The 20,704-nt window shown below is 39.2% G+C and overlaps 1 protein-coding gene across 1 annotated transcript in view; it reads left to right on the top strand.

Annotated features, from left to right (window-relative positions):
• The first annotated feature begins 220 nt into the window (after positions 1-220).
• etnppl (ethanolamine-phosphate phospho-lyase) overlaps positions 221-20,704 on the top strand; it is a 33,007-nt gene continuing 12,523 nt past the window's right edge. Inside the window, exons 1-6 of the mRNA XM_014155455.2 lie at positions 221-526; positions 1,281-1,399; positions 3,951-4,110; positions 7,949-8,023; positions 8,492-8,585; positions 11,606-11,722. Of these exons, the coding sequence (XP_014010930.1) occupies positions 468-526; positions 1,281-1,399; positions 3,951-4,110; positions 7,949-8,023; positions 8,492-8,585; positions 11,606-11,722 (624 nt within the window). The 5' untranslated portion in view covers positions 221-467. The remainder of the gene's footprint in view (positions 527-1,280; positions 1,400-3,950; positions 4,111-7,948; positions 8,024-8,491; positions 8,586-11,605; positions 11,723-20,704) is intronic.

The following is a 20,704-nucleotide window of genomic DNA, read 5'->3' on the forward strand; positions in this document are numbered from 1 at the left end:
CTATTGAAAAGTCTGTGTAGTAAAGCTGTAATGTTTTGACTACTTATTTACTACCGACATCAAGTAGTACAAATCTCTACCTGATTATTAAAACTTCTGTTTTCCTATTGAACACTACCACACTCTACATGTGTATCTTGAGTAGTGCATAAACTACACATTCACTACACAATCCCTACAAGTCTTTTCATAGTCACTACTGCACGAATAGGTGTCGTGTAGTAATTCAGTACTTTTTGATGAGTTATAGGCTAATCATGCGTCACGAGCTGTGACTTTCGGTCAGTGTCCTTGCATTGCCGTTTTCACAGCAGAAATGAAAATGTGTCTAGAGGGCAGTATTGGGCTGCAAATCCGGTGTGCGTGCGTGTGCCTGCGCGGGTCCGTTGCAACGCAATTTCTGGACTGACAAAACGGAGATAAATGAGGGACAACTGTTCATTTTCTCTGAATGAAAGAACGTCAGGATGACAGCAGAAATCTTTCCTAAGGAGAAGACCATCGATCTTCGGAAAAAGCACATTGGGTAAGACATCGATTTTTTTATAGCCTCTATGCTACTGTGTTTAATACTGAAATGTCTTCCAAATTCTGCACTGGTTGCTGAGACTATAAGAAAGTATTTGAAATGTAATTACAATAAAGCTATATCAAAGGGACTTTCTATTTCGGAACATTCAAATAATGGCAAAATACTTTTTTATCGAAGGTGTATGCCATAAGCAATGTCTGAGAACGTTGAGTCCTTTCTCAAATCGAGAGTTAAAGTTACCAATATGCCACACAATAACTTAAGATACGTGTCATCTCTTGTCTCAAACCAGAAGTGAAAGAACATGGTCTAACTGAAATAAGATACTTTTTTAAGTTCCCTTCTTTTCAACACAACAATTATATTTTACGTAAAAGGTATAGGTTATCGTGACTTTATGCGTGCTATTAGCAACGGTAATGATGCTATTTTATTATATAAACTGACAGGGAAGCCTAAGGATAGTGGTTGGCTATGCGTTATTTTGAGACCAGCATAAGTAACCTTATTAATTTGACTGAATTGCATTTCGAATAAAGAAGGTTATTTTTGTTAAAGACAACAAGTCAATCTTAGTATCTTTGCCTCCTATATGTAAGTACACTTATTTCTAGTTATGCCTAGATTTCTTGCCCTTTATGGCACAGGAGGTAGTGAGTGCACATTTCCCTGCAACCAAGAACCACAATGACCACCATGACCATCAATTGCTGCAGTATCAATGTATTAAGACTCAGTTCTCTTTAAGTCCATCATGTAAGGTGTTCTTCAGCCATGATCCCATCAAGATTGTGCGAGCCAAAGGCCAGTACATGTATGACGAGAATGGTGTGCGATACTTGGACTGCATCAACAACGTTGCACACGGTGAGCGCAGGCACAAACACATTATTCACTTACATAGACAATGACATCACACACTCACTGCAGTGATTTTAGTGTAGAACATGATATGGTCACAGGATCTGATGGAGAAACTGACAGATGTATTGCATACTAAGTTTGCTAGCTTTTGAGTGATTAAACCCAATAGAAATTCATGTACAGTACCAGTCAAAAGTTTGGACACACCTACTCATTCCAGGATTTGTCTTCATTTTGACTATTTTCTACATTGTAGAATAATAGTGAAGACATCAAAACTATTAAATAACACATATGGAATCATGTAGTAACCAAAAAAAGTGTTAAAGAAATCAAAATAGGTAGAACAGTTCAAATAAGCAAAGAGAAATGACAGTCCATCATTACTTGAAGACATGAAGGTCAGTCAATACGGAAAATGTCAAGAACTATGAACGTTTCTTTAAGTGCAGTTGCAAAAACCATCAAGTGCTATAATATGGACTTGTTCTTTTACCAAATAGGGCTATCTTCTATATATCAACCCTACCTTGTCACAACACAACTGATTGGCTCAAACGCATTAAGGAAATAAATTCCACATATTAACTTTTAATCAGGCACACCTGTTAATAACCTCTTACATCTAGACGTTCCGCTAGCGGAACACCTGCTCCAATATCCAATGATGGGCGTGGCGCGAAATACAAATTCCTCTAAAATCCGAAAACTTCCATTTTTCAAACATATGACTATTTTACAGCATTTTAAAGACAAGACACTCGTTAATCTAACCACACTGTCCGATTTCAAAAAGGCTTTACAACGAAAGCAAAACATTAGATTATGTCAGCAGAGTACCCAGCCAGAAATAATCAGACACCTATTTTTCAAGCTAGCATATAATGTCACAAAACCCAAACCACAGCTAAATGCAGCACTAACCTTTGATGATCTTCATCAGATGACACACCTAGGACATTATGTTATACAATACATGCATGTTTTGTTCAATCAAGTTCATATTTATATAAAAAAACAGCTTTTTACATTAGCATGTGACGTTCAGAACTAGCATACCCCCCGCAAACTTCCGGGGAATTTACTAACAATTTACTAAATTACTCACGATAAACGTTCACAAAAAGCATAACAATTATTTGAAGAATTATAGATACAGAACTCCTCTATGCACTCGATATGTCCGATTTTAAAATAGCTTTTTGGTGAAAGCACATTTTGCAATATTCTAAGTACATAGCCCAGCCATCACGGGCTAGCTATTTAGACACCCGGCAAGTTTAGCCTTCACCAAAATCAGATTTACTATTACAAAAGTTTGATTACCTTTTGTTGTCTTCGTCAGAATGCACTCCCAGGACTGCTACTTCAATAACAAATGTTGGTTTGGTCCAAAATAATCCATCGTTATATCCGAATAGCGGCGTATTGTTCGTGCGTTCCAGAAACTATCCGAAATGGTAAATCAGGGTCGCGCGCATGGCGCATTTCGTGACAAAAAAATTCTAAATATTCCATTACCGTACTTCGAAGCATGTCAACCGCTGTTTAAAATAAATTTGTATGCAATTTATCTCGTAAAAAAGCGATAATATTCCGACCGGTAATCTCCTTTTCGGAAAACAGAGGAAAAAACACAAAGACGGGGGCGGCCAGTGCACGCGCCTAAGCCCACAGTCCCTTGATCGGCCACTTGAGAAAGGCGATAATGTGTTTCAGCCTGGGGCTGGAATGACGACATTCAGGTTTTTCCCGGGCTCTGAGAGCCTATTGGAGCCGTGGGAAGTGTCACGTTACCGCAGAGATCCTTTGTAATGGAATGAGATGTCAAAGAAAGACAATAAATGGTCAGACAGGCCACTTCCTGTAAAGGAATCTCTCAGGTTTTGACCTGCCATTTGAGTTCTGTTATACTCACAGACACCATTCAAACAGTTTTAGAAACTTTGGAGTGTTTTCTATCCAAAGCTAATAATTATATGCATATTCTAGTTTCTGGGCAGGAGTAATAATCAGATTAAATCGGGTACGTTTTTTTATCCAGCCGTGAAAATACTGCCCCCTAGCCATAACAGGTTAAATGAAATGCCTTCCAGGTGAAGCTGGTTGAGAGAATGCCAAGTGTGGAAAGCTGTCATCAAGGCAGTCCATCATTAGTTCATCATTAGGTGGCTGCTTTGAAGAATCTCAAATATAAAATATATTTTGATTTGTTTAATACTTTTTAGTTTTCTACATGATTCCATATGTGTTATTTAGTAGTTTTGATGTCTTCACTACTATTCTACAATGTAGAAAATAGTAAAAATAAAGAAAAGCCCTTGATTGAGTAGGTATGTCCAAACTTTTGACTGGTACTGTATTTCCATGCAAGAGCAACACAATTACATTTTGTAAAGTATTACCCCTTTCCCTCATCACTACCTAATATCAGGAAGCCAACACTTCTGCAGCCCAGCAGAATGATAAAAAAAATTGGACCGATTCCAATTATATAATTGTCATTAACTTGAAGACCAATTCAATTTCTATGGTTGTGTGCTTGACTCCCCAGTGGGTCACAGTCACCCAATGGTGGTGAAGGCTGGGGCTGAACAGATGGAGCTACTGAATACTAACTCACGCTTCCTGCATGATAACCTTGTCCAGTACGCCCAGCGGCTGCAGGCTACTCTACCTGAAAAGCTCTCTGTCTGCTACTTTGTCAACTCAGGGTATGTACATGGTCATTTCAGTTGATGATTTTAACCAGTGCCTTCAGAAAGTGCTCCCGAGTGGCACAGCGGTTTAAGGCACTGCATCTTAGTGCTTGAGGTGTCACTACAGACACCCTGGTTTGAACCCAGGCTGTATCACAACTGTCCTTGATTGGGAGTCCCATAGGGTGGTGCACAATTGGGCCGGTGTAGGCAGTCAATGTAAATAAGAATTTGTTCTTAACTGACTTGCCTAGTTAAATAACATTTAAAAAAAGACTATTAACAACCCTTGCCTTTTTCCAATTGTTGTGTTACAGCCTGAATTTAAAATGGATTAAATTGCATTTTTTTCTCATTAGCCTACACACAATACCCCATGTCAAAGTGAAAGTATGTTTTTCCAAATTAATTTAAAATGAAAAGTCAATAAGTATTTAACCCCTTCATTATGGCAAGCCTAAATAAGTTCAGGGGTAAACATTTGCTTAACAAGTCACATAATACGTTGCATGAACTCACTCTGTGTGCAATAATATTGTTTAACAGGATTTTTGAATGACTACCTCATCTCTGTACCCACACATACAATTATCTGTATGGTCCCTCAGTCGAGCAATTAATTTCAAACACAGATTCTACCACAAAGACCAGAGAGATTTTCCATTGCCTCGCAAAGAAGGGCACCTATTGGTACAGCAGATGGGTAAAAATGAAAAAAGCAGACATTGAATATTCCTTTGAGCATGGTGAAGTTATTAATTACACTTTGGATGGTGTATCAATACACTTAGTCACTATAAAGATACAGGCGTCCTTCCTAACCCAGTTGCCGGAGAGGAAGAAAACCGCTCAGGGATTTCAAAATGAGGCAAATGGTGAGTTTAAAATAGTTACAAGGTTAAATGGTTGTGATAGGAGAAAACTTAGGATGGATCAACAACATTGTAGATACTCCACAATGCTAACCTAATTGACAAAGTTAAAAGAAGGAAGCCTGTACAGAATAAAAATATTCCAAAACATGCCTCCTGCTTGTAATAAGTCACTAAAGTAAAACGGCAAAAAAAGTGTCAAAGAAATTAACTATATTTCCTGAATACAAAGTGTTATGTTCAGAGCAAATCCAACACAACACATCACTGAGTACTACTCTTCATATTTTCAAGCATAGTGTTTGCTGCATCATGTTATGGCTATGCTTGTTACGGATTGGGGGGGGGGGGTTTAGGATTTTTTTTTTAAACAGAATGGAGCTAAGCACAGGCAAAATCCTAGAAGAAAACCTGGTTCAGTCTGCTTTCCACCAGTCACTGGGAGATGAATTCACCTTTCAGCAGGACAATAACCAAAACACAAGGCCAAATCTACACTGGAGTTGCTTACCAAGAAGACAGTGAATGTTCCGGAGTGGCCGAGTTACAGGTTATACTTAAATCTACAACCTGAAAATGGTTGTCAGTGATTAACAAACAATTTGACAGAGCTTTAAGAATTTTGAAAATAATAATGGCAACAATTTCTAGAAACATGTTTTCACTTTGTCATTATGTGGTATTGTCTGTAGATGGGTTAGGGAAAGGAAATCTATTTAATACATTTGGAATTCAAGCTGTAACACAACAAAATGTGGAATAAGTCAAGGTATATGAATACTTTCTGAAGGCACTGTATATCTCTGCAGGTGATCTTTCTATCTGGTCAAAATCACTGATACAGATCCCCCTCCACCCTCTGGTGGTATGGATAACTTATTATTATGTCTCCAGAGAAACCTATATTCAAATAAAGGTCCTATCTATCAAATGACTAAAGTGGAATTAGGTGGTTTTGGCTGCGGTCAAAATGACCCCAAAGGACTTTTTAAAAAGTCCATATTGGGCTCCCGAGTGGCGCAGTGGTTCAAGGCACTGCATTTCAGTGCAAGAGGCATCACTACAGACCCTGGTTCAATTCCAGGCTGTATCACAATCAGCTGTGATTGGGAGTCCCATAGGGCGGCGCAGAATTGGCCCAGCGTCGTCCCGGCTGGGGTAGACCGTCATTGTAAATAAGTATTTGTTCTTAACTGACTTGCCTAGTTACATTAAATAAAAATATTGGTACAGAAACACTAAACAATTATTTAGATTTATGAAGAACAAGTTGATTGACAAAGTCATGAAAATGTAATAAACCACCATTCAGCTATGATAACAAAATGCCTCTGGGGTCAAAATGATAGTATGAGGGTGGTTTGTGAACACAAACATTGTATCTACTTCGTGTGAACAATTACCATTTTTTGCATCAAGAGCTCAGCTCAATAACAGATAAGCACTGAGCCAAAGATAATAGAATTTGCAAACACTCACTGGCATTTTGAAATATGGCATTACCATTACAAAAATCAAGGTTTCTCAAACTCTGTCCGAAGTTACAGTAACATGTGTGTGTAAACAGGCAGATAGATAGAGACAGACATACAGACAGACTGAAAGACAGAGTTCAGCAGAACTGAACATCACAGAGAAAGGGAAAAGGATAGAGAAGCCAACCAGTGCAGATCTTCTATGAGGTCTGGTACAGTGCCAAGTCCCAGCTATGGGCTTTGGAATGCACACACGTGCAATGTTTAGGACACCTCTCAGAACTGGTCTAGACACCGCGTCCTTACACGTGACAGGTAGGGACAACCTGTTATTCTGCAAAAAAAAGACCTTTGACCTGTATTCATAACAAAATACAGAGTAAAAAATAAAAAAATACCCTTAATGCAATCAAAACTTTGAAACTGATACTTTGATGTTTTCTGATTTTAGGTTAAACAACACTCTTTTTGCTCCAAGGCAAAACCATGTTTGAATAATGCCGCGTTCATGTGCTAGTCTGAACTAGGAAACTCATACATGTCTGGTTTGCTAACTGTTTGTAGTTATACAACGTTCAACCGGAAATGTCAGTTTCTCCAGAGTTTTGACTAGCACGTGAATGAATCATTGGTATCCAGTTGAGTTTCTTTTACTTCTACACAGTAAATATTGCTTTATTGATTGAATGAATCTAAGCACATATCCCTAGTGAAAAAAATATTTTATTTGGTTTTGCTTGCTAAACTTTCACAAACTGGCTTTGACTTGGCAAAAATTGTTGAAAGTGTATAAATTGGCCCTATTCATCTCAAGAAGCACTAGATGGAGAACCAGTGCCAGAACTCTGCTACCTCATATCCACATGTAATTGCTACATAGTGATATGAATTACAGACAGCATATTTTCTAAGTAGTTTTTAAGATTAGACATTGTGGTGGACAAGGCTGCTATTTGTGTATAAAGATTATGTTAACCACTTAACCACCCATGTTGCAATTTGAAAGCACATTTCCTGCAATTCTATGCATTTTGCCATGGCTAATGCTGTGTTCTTATGCTCAAGCATAATAACGAAATCAAAACTGCTAAATGAATTGTTTTGGGAATTTTGAATTCTAGCTTTTATTTTGGTGATTGTTAGTTCTCAAAGATGATATTATATTTTCTACATACTTTATAACTGGTTTTAGTTTAAGTTTACACTGAAAGTGCATTTCCATCCCCAAAATGTATAAAAAATTATAATATTATTTTTTACATTGTTTGTAAAAAATGCTTAGGTGGCCCGCCCAAATATTACAATGGCAGAAAAATCCCTGTAATGTGAAGATGGTATGGTTATCCAATAATTTGCAACAATAGATGGCCATTCTATCCCTTTATGCAGGGCTGTTAAATATAAACTCTTGTTACTCTTAAACTCTTAACTGTGATATCCAGGGCCAAGCCTGTGTATTCTGTGGTGACTGTGTAACTGAAGTGAACTTTACCCTTTGAACTTCAGCTCTGAAGCCAACGACCTGGCGCTCAGACTGGCCTGGGAGTACACAGGCCACAAAGACGTCATAACGTTGGACAAGTAAGTCAACACTGTGGGTGTAGGCATTTGTGTTTGCGACAAGTGAAAAGTTTGCACCTGAGAATAAAACATAAAAGAACAGAAGGTAAAATTAAAACCAGGATCTGATCTTAATGTAAAGAAGAAGTGTAAATACAGAGTTAAAAATGTTGTCTCTCTTCAATAATAACATCTGCATACTTTGCACAGTTGCAAATGCTTTGTAAGTTGTTCTCTCTAGAGCAGTAAAAACACTAAACTAACCCAGACTCGTCTTAGATAATATGCCATCTGGTCGAAATGTTAATTATTCTGCTAACGTGATTTTTTTTGTGTGCCCTAAATGTGCATATGTGTTAGAGAGTTCTATGATCAATGTTCATTTATAACACATCATTAACCAAATTTACTCTAGATTTCATTGAGAATCTGGTATTTCATCTGTCACCATCAGTGTTTTCACATTTTTCCATGTTCCTCTATTTGCAGTGCATATCACGGCCATGTGTCATCGCTCATTAACATCAGCCCTTATAAATTTCACCAGCTGGCCAATGCAGAGCAGAGCAAATCTGTTCACGTGGTGAGTATCCCTGTCCGTCTGCCACCGCAGAATGAAAACATCATGACTCAACATGCTCCATTGGATTTGACAGGTTAGTGTGTGAAACAGGCATAGTAAAGTAGGAAGCAATCCCACAGGTCATGTTCCAGTTCTTATTCTGATAAGATACATACAGTTTTAAGGCGCCGTTTCTCTTTGATGCAGCGATAAAGTGGCAGAGTGTGTTCCTAAGATCAGTCAACTGTTTCCCTTGATATTATTGATGAAGTCTGATGTGGCTGGTTGTAGAATATCCTCCTATAATGTTACATGCTACGTAAATTAAGTCAGCCTGTCTCACCACCTTATATGGATTATTAATGTGGGTTGATATGAGAAATCGTCTCGCTAAACTGAGAACCGGAAAATCTAGCAACACTTATTTTCAACCGCAAGATAGAATATGTACATACTGTATCTCAAGTTTGTACCAATGTAATTACTTACCAACTCAAATTTGTAGTTTGCTTGTTTAACAGTAACATGCCTGGTCTCAGTTCTGTTTGAGCCATCACGTGTCACTCCTTGTCACTCATTTGTCAGGAGTTGACATCATAGCACAAACAGATCTGGAACCATGCTAATGTTTGAATAGCCTACCCAGGAGTGAAAGTAAGCCGGTCCGGTACGGGTTTACCGGCAAAATAAATAGTGGGTGTACATCATACCGGTAAAACATGAGCGTATCACAAGAATTGCAACAAAGATGGCAAGAAATCTGTAGGCTATTACACCATCATTTATCATTACCACCTATCAGTCACATGAACATTTTTAGAATGGACTTGAAAATGGGTGGTATACGCTCCAAAATGCGCTGTGGTTCAACGTGAACAATCCAATTTTGCCAAGACAGAGAGGACACACATAGACAGCAGTGGACGCATCAATCAATTCAGACTACAAGTGTGCCTAATGACAATCGTCAAATGTCATTTCACTTTTTGGTGTTTTAATAGACGTCTCTTTCCATTCAGCAAATGGCAGGTGCACAGTGAACTGTTTTAGATAGTGGAATTATTTTAGAGTGGTGAATGTTTGCAGGTAGCCTACTTTTTTTATGTGATTTGTTTGACAATCAGATGAAAACATCATGCCTGGTTGTGTTCATGCCACATTAAAAGTTATACATTTTTACAGTTAAATGACATGTCTTTAAAAAAAATAATCTGTACATGCACACATACAGTCGGAGGTTTACATAGACTTAGGTTACATACACTTGTTTTTCAACCACTCCACAAATCTCTTGTTAACAAACTATAGTTTTGGCAAGTCGGTTAGGACATTGACTTTGTGCATGACACAAGCAATTCTCCCATCAATTGTTTACAGACAGATTATTTCACTTATAATTCACTGTATCACAATTCCAGTGGGTCAGAAGTTTACATACACTAAGTTGACTGTGTCTTTTAACAGCTTGAAAATTCAAGAAAAGGATGTCATGGCTTTAGAAGCTTCTGATAGGCTAATTGACATCATTTGAGTCAATTGGAGGTGTACCTGTGGATGTATTTCAAGGCCTACCTTCAGACTCAGTGCCTCTTTGCTTGACATCATGGGAAAATCCAAAAGAAATCAGCCAAGACCTCAGAAAAAAAATTGTAGACCTCCACAAGTATGGATCATCCTTGGGAGCAATTTCCAAACGCCTGAAGGTACCACGTTCATCTGTACAAACAATAGTACGCAAGTATAAACACCATGGGACCACGCAGCCGTCATACCGCGCAGTAAAGAGATGCGTTCTGTCTCCTAGAGATGAACGTACTTTGGTTTGAAAAGTGCAAATCAATCCCAGAACAACAACAAAGGACCTTGTGAAGATGCTGGAGGAAGCAGGTACAAAAGTATCTATATCCACAGTAAAACGAGTCCTATATCGACATAACCTGAAAGGCCGCTCAGCAAGGAAGAAGCCACTGCTCCAAAACCGCCATAAAGAAGCCAGACTACAGTTTGCAACTGCACATGGAGGCGAAGATCGTACTTTTTGGAGAAATGTCCTCTGGTCTGATTAAACAAAAATAGGACTGTCTGGCCATAATGACCATCGTTATGTTTGGAGGAAAAAGGGGGACGCTTGCAAGCCGAAGAACACTATCCCAACCGTGAAGCACTGGGGTGGCAGTATTATGTTGTGGGGGTGCTTTGCTGCAGGAGGGACTGGTGCACTTCACAAAATAGATGGCATCATGAGGCAGGAACATTATGTGGATATATTGAAGCAACATCTCAAGACATCCGTTAGGCAGTTAAAGCTTGGTCGCAAATGGGTCTTCCAAATGGACAATGACCCCAAGCATACTTCCAAAGTTGTGACAAAATGGCTTAAGGACAACCAAGTCAAGGTATTGGAGTGGCCATCACAAAGCCCTAACCTCAGTCCCATAGAAAATATGTGGGCAGAACTGAAAAAGCGTGTGTGAGCAAGGAGGCCTACAAACCTGACTCAGTTACATCAGCTCTGTCAGAAGGAGGAACTTATTGTGAGAAGCTTGTGGAAGGCTACCCAAAACATTTGACCCAAGTTAAACAATTTAAAGGCAATGCTACCAAATACTAATTGAGTGTATGTAAACTTCTGACCCACTGGGAATGTGATGAAAGAAATAAAAGCTGAAATAAATCATTCTCTCCACTATTATTCTGACATTTCACGTTCTTAAAATAAAGTGGTGATCCTAACTGACCTAAAACAGGGAATTTTTACTAGGATTAAATGCCAGGAATTGTGAAAAACTGAGGGTAAATGTATTTGGCTAAACTTCCGACTTCAACTGTAGGAGTTCCAGTACCTGGAAGAAATTAAATCTACTCTCACCCATGAGCCTACCTCAAAATTGTCATAGTGTTTGGTGATGCACACTATGCTGCTGCTAGATCCAAGCATCCCTAGGTTCATTGCTCTTTAGACTGATTGCTCAGATGGTTTTTCACATGCTGTGGTTTTTTGAAATATGTTCCAACTGTGTTATTTTCCCCCATTCCCCTAGGCTCTGAGCCCTGACCTCTACAGAGGCAACTATAGACAAGACCATCCAGACCCCGCCACAGCATATGCCGATGACGTCAACAATCTTATACAGAAAGCCCATGAGAAAGGACACAAGGTACAAAATAAAAATGGTGTCATAATCTGGGTTACCTAACCTAGAGTATTTAATGCCTACAAATAGGGCTGGGCGATGTGGACTAAAAATAATTTCACAATTTTGTCAAACTTACGGGCGATTCACGATATGAATTTAAATTTTTTAAACATTTTCTCTAAATAAGCTTTGATGCAAAACATTAAAGGTCAATACACTGCATGTAAAATTATACCTAGGCTAAATATACCCTTACACAACCATAAGACCCACTAATAATTGTATTATTTTATCAAAATAGATTAACCTGCTTTTTTGCAATAATCACATATCTAACTTTCAGGTCTGTCTATGAAAATGCCATTTCTGTTACAAATCCAACCAGAACCATGCACAATGCACTTCTTGAAGCAGACATTATAGAAAATTAACACAGATATCATAAACAATCTCTCAAGTACAAGCCCACATGCTAGTAGCCAGCTAATCTTTATATTTAAAATCAACTTGGATCTATTTGTTTGCTAACAAGGTATAACAGTTGAACTGTTATGAATACACCCTCCTTTCCGTCTCCAACTGTTTGAACAACATAGCCCGTTCACTTTGTTAAGATATTTGTTAAGATAAGTGGCCTACCTGGTTATGATGCTTATTTTTCAGAATGAGAACAAGTTTCCAATTCCTGATATAAACGCATCTTTAAATGCTAATTTCGCATTCATGAAACACAGACTAGACAGCAAGCACATGACAGTCTGTGGCTAAAATGCTACTAGCAGTGAGCATACATTTTCCACAATCATGTTCATTGATACTCTCGTTATAGTGTACGACAGTATGAGTCATAATACCAATAAAACCGAGCGGTCAAACAGGGAAATGGTTCTAATCGTTTTTCCACCATTCATTTTTCCCATAAGGGATTATAGAAACATTTAAAATAAGGGCTGTTTTTCGTGTAGACTTACCCTGGCGTGACATTTTGATAACCGTGTAAATTTCTCTAGGACAAGGTGACTTATCAATATATTTGCCTGTATTTCCCCCCCCCCCCCCAAAATTGAATTAGCTGCTAATGTAGTTATCATAAATAACAACAAATGCCATGACGATCTGGACGAGAATGCAGAATCTAGGCAAAAGCAAAGAATCTCTGGATGAACTATCTGATGTTACCTAAATGTAGTAATTAATACATTGGCTACACTTCTTTAAATAGACAATTCTGTGAACTGTCATGTGCAAGTTTTAAATTGACACAATACCTATTAGCAAAGGTGTCAGCTAGAGATGACGTGCAGGAGCTTTCAGGGATTTGTAGTTTTGCATGATGTCTACTTTGATGCTAATTAGCATTTTCTAATCTGAGAGTAAATAGAGCCAAATACAGTATACAGTGCCTTTGGAAAGTATTCAGACCCCTTGACTTTTTCCACATTTTGTTACCTTACAGACTTATTATAAAATGGATTAAATACGTAAAAATGCTCAGCAATCTACACACAATACCCCATAATGAGGTAATTTAGCCTTCCCTGTAGCTCAGTTGGTAGAGCATGGTGTTTGCAACGCCAGGGTTGTGGGTTCGATTCCCACGGGGGTCCAGCGCAGAATTTTTTTTTAATGAAATGTATGCATTCACTACTGTAAGTCGCTCTGGATAAGAGCATCTGCTAAATGACTAAAATGTAAATGACAAAGCAAAAACAGGTTTCTAGAACTGTTTGCACATTTATAAAAAAACAGAAATACCTTATTTACATAAGTATTCAGACCCTTTGCTATGAGACTCGAAATTGAGCTCATGTGCATCCTGTTTCCATTGATCATCTTTAGAGATGTTTCTACAACTTGATTGGAGTCCACCTGTGGTAAACTGAATGATATCACATTTACATACAGTACCAGTCAAACTTTTGGACACACCTACTCAGTCCAGAGTTTCTTTATTTTTACAATGTTCTACATTGTAGAATAATAGTGAAGACATCAAAACTATAAAATAACACATATGGAATCATGTAGTAACCAAAAAAGGGTTTTATTTTATATTTGAGATTCTTCAAAGTAGCCACCCTTTGTCTTGGTAAATGAATCACGCTTCACCATCTGGTAGTCTGACAGACGAATCTGGGTTTGGCGGATGCCAGGAGAACGCTACCTGCCCCAATGCATAGTGCCAACTGTAAAGTTTGGTGGAGGATAGATAATTGTTTGGGGCTGTTTTTCATGGTTCGGGCTTGGCCCCTTAGTTCCAGTGAAGGGAAGTCTTAACGCTACAGCATACAATGACATTCTAGACGATTCTGTGCTTCCAACTTTGTGGCAACAGTTTGGGGAAGGCCCTTTCTTGTTTCAGCATGACAATGCCCCCGTGCACAAAGCGAGGTCCATACAAAAATGGTTTGTCGAGATCGGTGTGGAATAACTTGACTCGCCTGCACAGAGCCCTGACCTCAACCCCATCAAACAACTTTGGGATGAATTGAAACGCCGAGCCCCAGGCTTAATCGCCCAACACCAGCAATAATCCAACATCTAGTGGAAAGCCTTCCCAGAAGAGTGGAGGCTGTTATAGTAGCAAAGGGGGAACCAACTCCATATTAATTCCCATGATTTTGGAATGAGATTTTCGACAAGCAGTTGTCCACATATTTTTGGTCATGTAGTGTATATTGATAAAAGTCACCTAGTCCACGAGAGATTTACATGTTTATCAAAACGTCACGCCAGGGTAAGCCTATACGAAACACAGCCCTTATTTGAAGTGTTTCTAAAATCCCCTGTGGGAAAAATGTATGGTGGAAAAACGATTAGAACAATTTCCCTGTTTGACCGCTAGGTTTAATGGGTATTATGACATCTCCACTTTGGGGCTCTATAGTAGGATCTGCTTTGTTTTACATTTTGGGAGTTGAGACATAAAAAGGCTATCGTTATAAAGGTTAAGTTCTCGTCTATCACAGTAAAATAATGTCTAAGTGTTTCTGTGTCCATATGACCGATTCTGTTGGACCAAACCTCAAATGCAAATATGAAGTTTAAACTGCTTGTTGTCAGAGAGGAATATCTTTCGTCTTTGTTGTTGTGAGTGGCAGGGGGAGGGGCTTGGTGTTAGTGTAGGAAGGTGCACAGTCCAGACAGCACAGAAGGAGACGAGACCAAAAAGACAGAACACTCATAAAAACTAAAAAAAAAAAAAACTTTGATTCTTGCGATACAGGAATGTGGAACATCGTGCTAAAACACATTCAAATTAATCTAATTAATGATATATATTTCCCAGACCTACCTGCAAATCTACTGAATATATCTCATAATTATAAACAGTAATTGCTGAACTTAAAGGCGCAATATGAAGAAATCACTCCGCCATTGTCTGGTTGCTAAAATTCTAAAATGTCCGCCTAATTTCAGTTTATGTGGCAAAACAAGCAATGTTACTATTTATTTTTGTACCTTTATTTTAACAGGGAGTCCATTTGAGACCAAGGCCTCTTTTACAAGGGATTTATGCATATACACAATTTACAATGAATAGTGTAAAGAATCATTGTACCATCTCTAAACCGCTGTGAAATATCATATTTTCAGCTGTTTGAAGCTGGGGTACAAAACCGAAAGTAAAAATACACAAAAAACGAAACCTAAAGACGGGAAGCATAGAATGGATCTATCGCTTACCAGACTTGCTTTCAATGAGAATGACTGATCTTTAACTCACATTTCTTTGTGAATGTGGTTGGGTCACGCACAAAGCTACATTTCACCCCTTTAACCCCTGTGCGGCCTGGACGGACATCCAGCGAAAAATCATATCGCCATTAGCATAACAAAATGTAATAATTTTTTTTTCCTTTTTTTTTTCTTCAAATTATATCGTTTTATAGATACACCTCTCCTGAATCGAACCACGTTGTCTGATTTCAAAAAGGCTTTACAGCAAAAGCAAAACATTAGATTATGTTAGAGGAGTATATCGTAAAAGTAGCCACATAGCCATTTTCCGAACAACCACATGCATCACAAATAACCAAAAAACAGCTAAATGCAGCACTAACCTTTGACAATCTTCATCAGATGACACACCTAGGACATCATGTTACACAATACATGCATTCTTTTGTTCGATAAAGTTCATATTTATATATAAAAACAGCATTTTACATCGGTGCGTAACGTTGACTAACTATTTTCCCTCAAATGCATCCGATGAAACAGAGCTACAATTTACTAAATTACTATTCGAAAACATTTTTAAAATGTACTATTGTCATTCTAAGATTTATAGATGAATATCTCTTGAAAGCACCTGTAATGCCAGATTTAAAATTAACTTTACTGGGTAATCATACTTTGCGATGAAAGGGGATGCGATACTCTGAAAAATAGGCTAACGTTACAGGTCAGTGCCATCTTGGAACAATCGCATATCACATCTAGTCTTGTATACTATTGTCAATAATCCCTTACCTTTGGTTGTCTTCATCAGAAAGCACTTCCAGAAATCCCAGGTCCACAACAAATGTATTTTCGTTCGAAAAAATTACTCTGAAGGCTGATCAAAATGCTCCGTCGGCCGCGGGACAGCCATTTCGAGAAAAAGCATTTTTTTCCCATTTAGGTTCGTTCAAACATGTCAAACGTTGTATAACATAAATCTTCAGGGCGTTTTTCAACAAGAGAGCCAATAAGATTCGAGTGGGACGATTGCATTGTGTTTCAAAACGTTTCGAAAGGGGAGGGTAACCAGGGGCGCCGGCGTCATAATGGTGATGGCCCTCTCCGTGTGACCACGTTCCACAGCATCTCATTCATTCAGTTTTAACAGTAGGAGACTCAAACCACTTTGTAAAGACTGGGGACATCTAGTGGAAGCAATAGGAAGTGCTCAATGAACCATAGCTCACGGTGTGATTAATAGGCAACGTGATGAAGTTGAGTTCAGAATTCAGAATTCCACTTCCTGTTTCGATCTGTCTCGGGGTTTTGACTGCCATATGAGTTCTGTTATACTCACAGACACCATTCAAACAGTTTTAGAAACTTTAGGGTGTTTTCTATCCACAAGTATTAATTATATGCATATCCTAGCTTCTGAGTTTGAGTAGTAGGCCGTTTAAAATGGGCACGAATTGTTTTCAAAATGCGCTGTGGCGCCCCCTATCCTAGGCGACCGTCAAGAGGTTAATATTTGTGACTCACCACATGGATTCGGTCTTATGTAGCATAATGTGAAATGGTGTTTTTTAAATTTGATAAAAGTAGAGACTAAGAGGTACAAAATGGTATATCATACGCTGCATTTGAGGAACAATGGGAAAGTAATTATGCTTTGAAATTTGATCAACTTGTAAACTCACTTTTGAGAAAATCACCTTTGAATGTTTTGGTATCTAGTGAAGAGCTCTTCTTTGTCTACACCCATTCAGCATCGCTCACACCCTCTTAAGCTTTAGCCCCACCCATCTTGTTTCCCTCTCGGAGTGCACACTTGACACACTGACCGATGATTTGTTTACATCTGGGTAACATGAAAACAGCCTAACCAGCTCTGCTGGAAACAATTTCATTACGCTTTTTTTTACGTTTACTGACACCGGCCATATTCAACGGGTGTTGTACACACATCACATAACGTTAGCTAACAAGCCAGCCGGCTAATGTTAGCTAGTTAAACAACAATGAACAAAGTTCCAACAATGCCTAACAATAGGCTCTAACTAGAAAAGCAAACAGCTCTGGGAAACGAATAATAACCTCCGCTAGGGAGCCAGCCAGCTAACGTTAGCTAGCTAACTAACAGTACAGTTTAGCTTAAGACATATAGCTAGCTAGGTAAACAATGAACCAAGCTAGGTAAACAACGTTTAAGATCACACGTCACCTAACTCTAGCTAACGAGCGAGCCAGCTAACTTTAGCAAGTTAAACAACCATGAACAAAGTGCCAACAATGCCTTACATTAGGCTCTAACTAGAAAAGCAAATGGCTCTGGGAAACAAATAATAATGTCAGCTAGGGAGCCAGCCAGCTAACGTTAGCTAGCTAGCTAAAAGTACACTTTAGCTTGAAATGAAACCAATTTCTGTCAAAATTATAAACGTGTAATATCTGAAAATTTAGCTAGCTAACGCTAGACTATCTTACCTGTATACATCATCATGCATGATGGACGTGTCTCCCTGTCAGGAATGCCATACGATGGTTGCCCTTAGTTTGAAGATGTAATCCGGAGACAGGTGTTTTCTCCATCTCTTTAGCTATCATACTCTAATTCCACGGATTTCAAAACTTGATCTTCCAGAAAGTGGAGAGCAACACTTATGCAGCTCCACCACACAATAAATAAATAAAAAAGCCTTGTTCAACAGGATTACCAACACAGACTGGCGAGCTCAAATAGACAGAAGCCTTGAATATGGCAGACCAATTTGAACTCCTCTCTCGGCATGTCCAGCCCACTCATTATCTCAGTCAATCATGGCTAGTGGGAAGGTTGCAACTTTTTCTGTGGCTTAACCAATAAGGCTTGCAATTTAGCAATTGTATTCGTATTTACAGATGGCATACAAGTTTGTAATTAAGGCACATGGAAGTTCACATGTTCCAGAAGGCATTTCTGCCAAAAAACGCATTTTGACCCAAAACATTTTTTACGTTCAAACGGCTCTCCTATGAAGTTGTGACTTGCGACACACCTAGTTTCCTGAATCGGGTCACATTTATGACCCACTACCTGGATTCGGTCCTATGTAGCAAAGTTTGAAAGTGTTTTTTACATTGGATAAAAGTGGAGACTCTGAGCTAGAAAATTGTATATCATACACTGCAGTTGAGGAACAATGAGAAAGTAATTATTCTTTGAAAGTTGATAAACTTGTAACCCCACTTTTGAATGTTTTGGTACACCTACTGGAGAGCTCTTCTTTGTCTACACTCATTCAGCTTTGTTCACACCCTCTAAAGCCCCACCCATCTCTTTAAGGATTCACAGTGTAGTGAACAACCAAAGATTTCAAGCCTAAAAGTTGTGAAAGTAGTAGCAAAAATATGTATTACAAATAAACTTTATCTTGTCCTTGGCCTATATCGTAATCTGACTTTGGTGCAGGTCATGTTGTTCATCCCATTACCGTCTCTGGTAAACACACAATATATCAAATAAAATCTAAGTTTATTTGTCACATGCACAGGATACAGAAGGTGTAAACGGTACAGTGAAATGGTTACTTGCATAGTGGGGTCTTTTGTTTAGACATGTAGCTAGCTAGCTCGCTAAACAATGAACCATAATCTCGAATAGCGAGCCACCCAACTAACTTTAGCTAGCTAGCTAACAGTACGCTTGAACTTGCAATTAAAACGACTTTCTGACTAAATTAGCAACTTATAATATCTGAAAATGTAGCTAGATTCTTACCTGTAAACATGGATGAACGCTCCTACCTCTGTCATGGATGCCATGATTGCCCTTAGTTTGAAGATGCAATCCGGAGACAGGTATTTTATCCAACTGCCTTCTTTCTGTGTTCTCTTTGGGAACTCTCCGCATTTGGCAATCATCTCTCTGCTTCCACTAGGCATTCCACTGATTTCAAAACTCGGTCAACTTCTTCTGTGACAACGACACCGTTTTTTCCCCACCATTGTCATCAGAAGACTCTACCATGTCAAATCAAATAAAAGTTTCTTTGTCACGTGCGCTGAATACAACAGGTGTAGACCTTACAGTGAAATGCTTACTTACAGGCTCTAACCAATAGTGCAAAAAAGGTATTAGGTGAACAACAGGTAGGTCAAGAAATAAAACAACAGTAAAAAGACAGGCTATATACAGTAGCGAGGCTATAGAAGTAGCGAGGCTACATACAAACACCGGTTAGTCAGGCTGATTGAGGTAGTATGTACATGTAGATATGGTTAAAGTGACTATGCATATATGATGAACAGAGAGTAGCAGTAACGTAAAAGAGGGGTTGGCGGGTGGTGGGTGGGACACAATGCAGATAGCCCGGTTAGCCAATGTGCGGGAGCACTGGTTGGTCGGCCCAATTGAGGTAGTATGTACATGAATGTATAGCTAAAGTGACTATGCATATATGATAAACAGAGAGTAGCAGCAGCATAAAAAGAGGGGTTGGGGGGCACACAATGCAAATAGTCTGGGTAGCAATTTCATTACCAGTTCAGGAGTCTTATGGCTTGGGGGTAAAAACTGTTGAGAAGGATTTTTGTCCTAGACTTGGCACTCCGGTACCGCTTGCCATGCGGTAGTAGAGAGAACAGTCTATGACTGGGGTGGCTGGGGTCTTTGACAATTTTTAGGGCCTTCCTCTGACACCGCCTGGTGTAGAGGTCCTGGATGGTAGGCAGCTTAGCCCCAGTGATGTACTGGGCCGTACGCACTACCCTCTGTAGTGCCTTGCTGGCAGAGGCCGAGCAATTGCCGTACCAGGCAGTGATGCAACCAGTCAGGATGCTCTCGATGTTGCAGCTGTAGAACCTTTTGAGGATCTCAGGAAAAATGCCAAATATTTTTAGTTTCCTGAGGGGGAATAGGCTTTGTCGTGCCCTCTTCACGACTGCCTTGGTGTTTGGACCATTCTAGTTTGTTGTTGATGTGGACACCAAGGAACTTGAATCTCTCAACCTGCTCCACTACAGCCCCGTCGATGAGAAAGGGGGCGTGCTCGGTCCTCCTTTTCCTGTAGTCCATAATAATCTCCTTAGTCTTGGTTACGTTGAGGGATAGGTTGTTATTCTGGCACCACACGGCCAGGTCTCTGACTTCCTCCCTATAGGCTGTCCCGTCGTTGTCGGTGATCAGGCCTACCAATGTTGTGTCGTCTGCAAACTTAATGATGGTGTTGGAGTCATGCGGCCATGCAGTCGTGGGTGAACAGGGAGTACAGGAGGGGACTGAGCACGCACACCTGGGAGCTCCAGTGTTGAGGATCAGCGTGGCAGATGTGTTGCTACCTACCTTCACCACCTGAG

This window comes from Salmo salar, chromosome ssa18 (genome assembly GCF_905237065.1).
Source record: "Salmo salar chromosome ssa18, Ssal_v3.1, whole genome shotgun sequence".
Taxonomy (NCBI): Eukaryota; Metazoa; Chordata; class Actinopteri; order Salmoniformes; family Salmonidae; genus Salmo; species Salmo salar.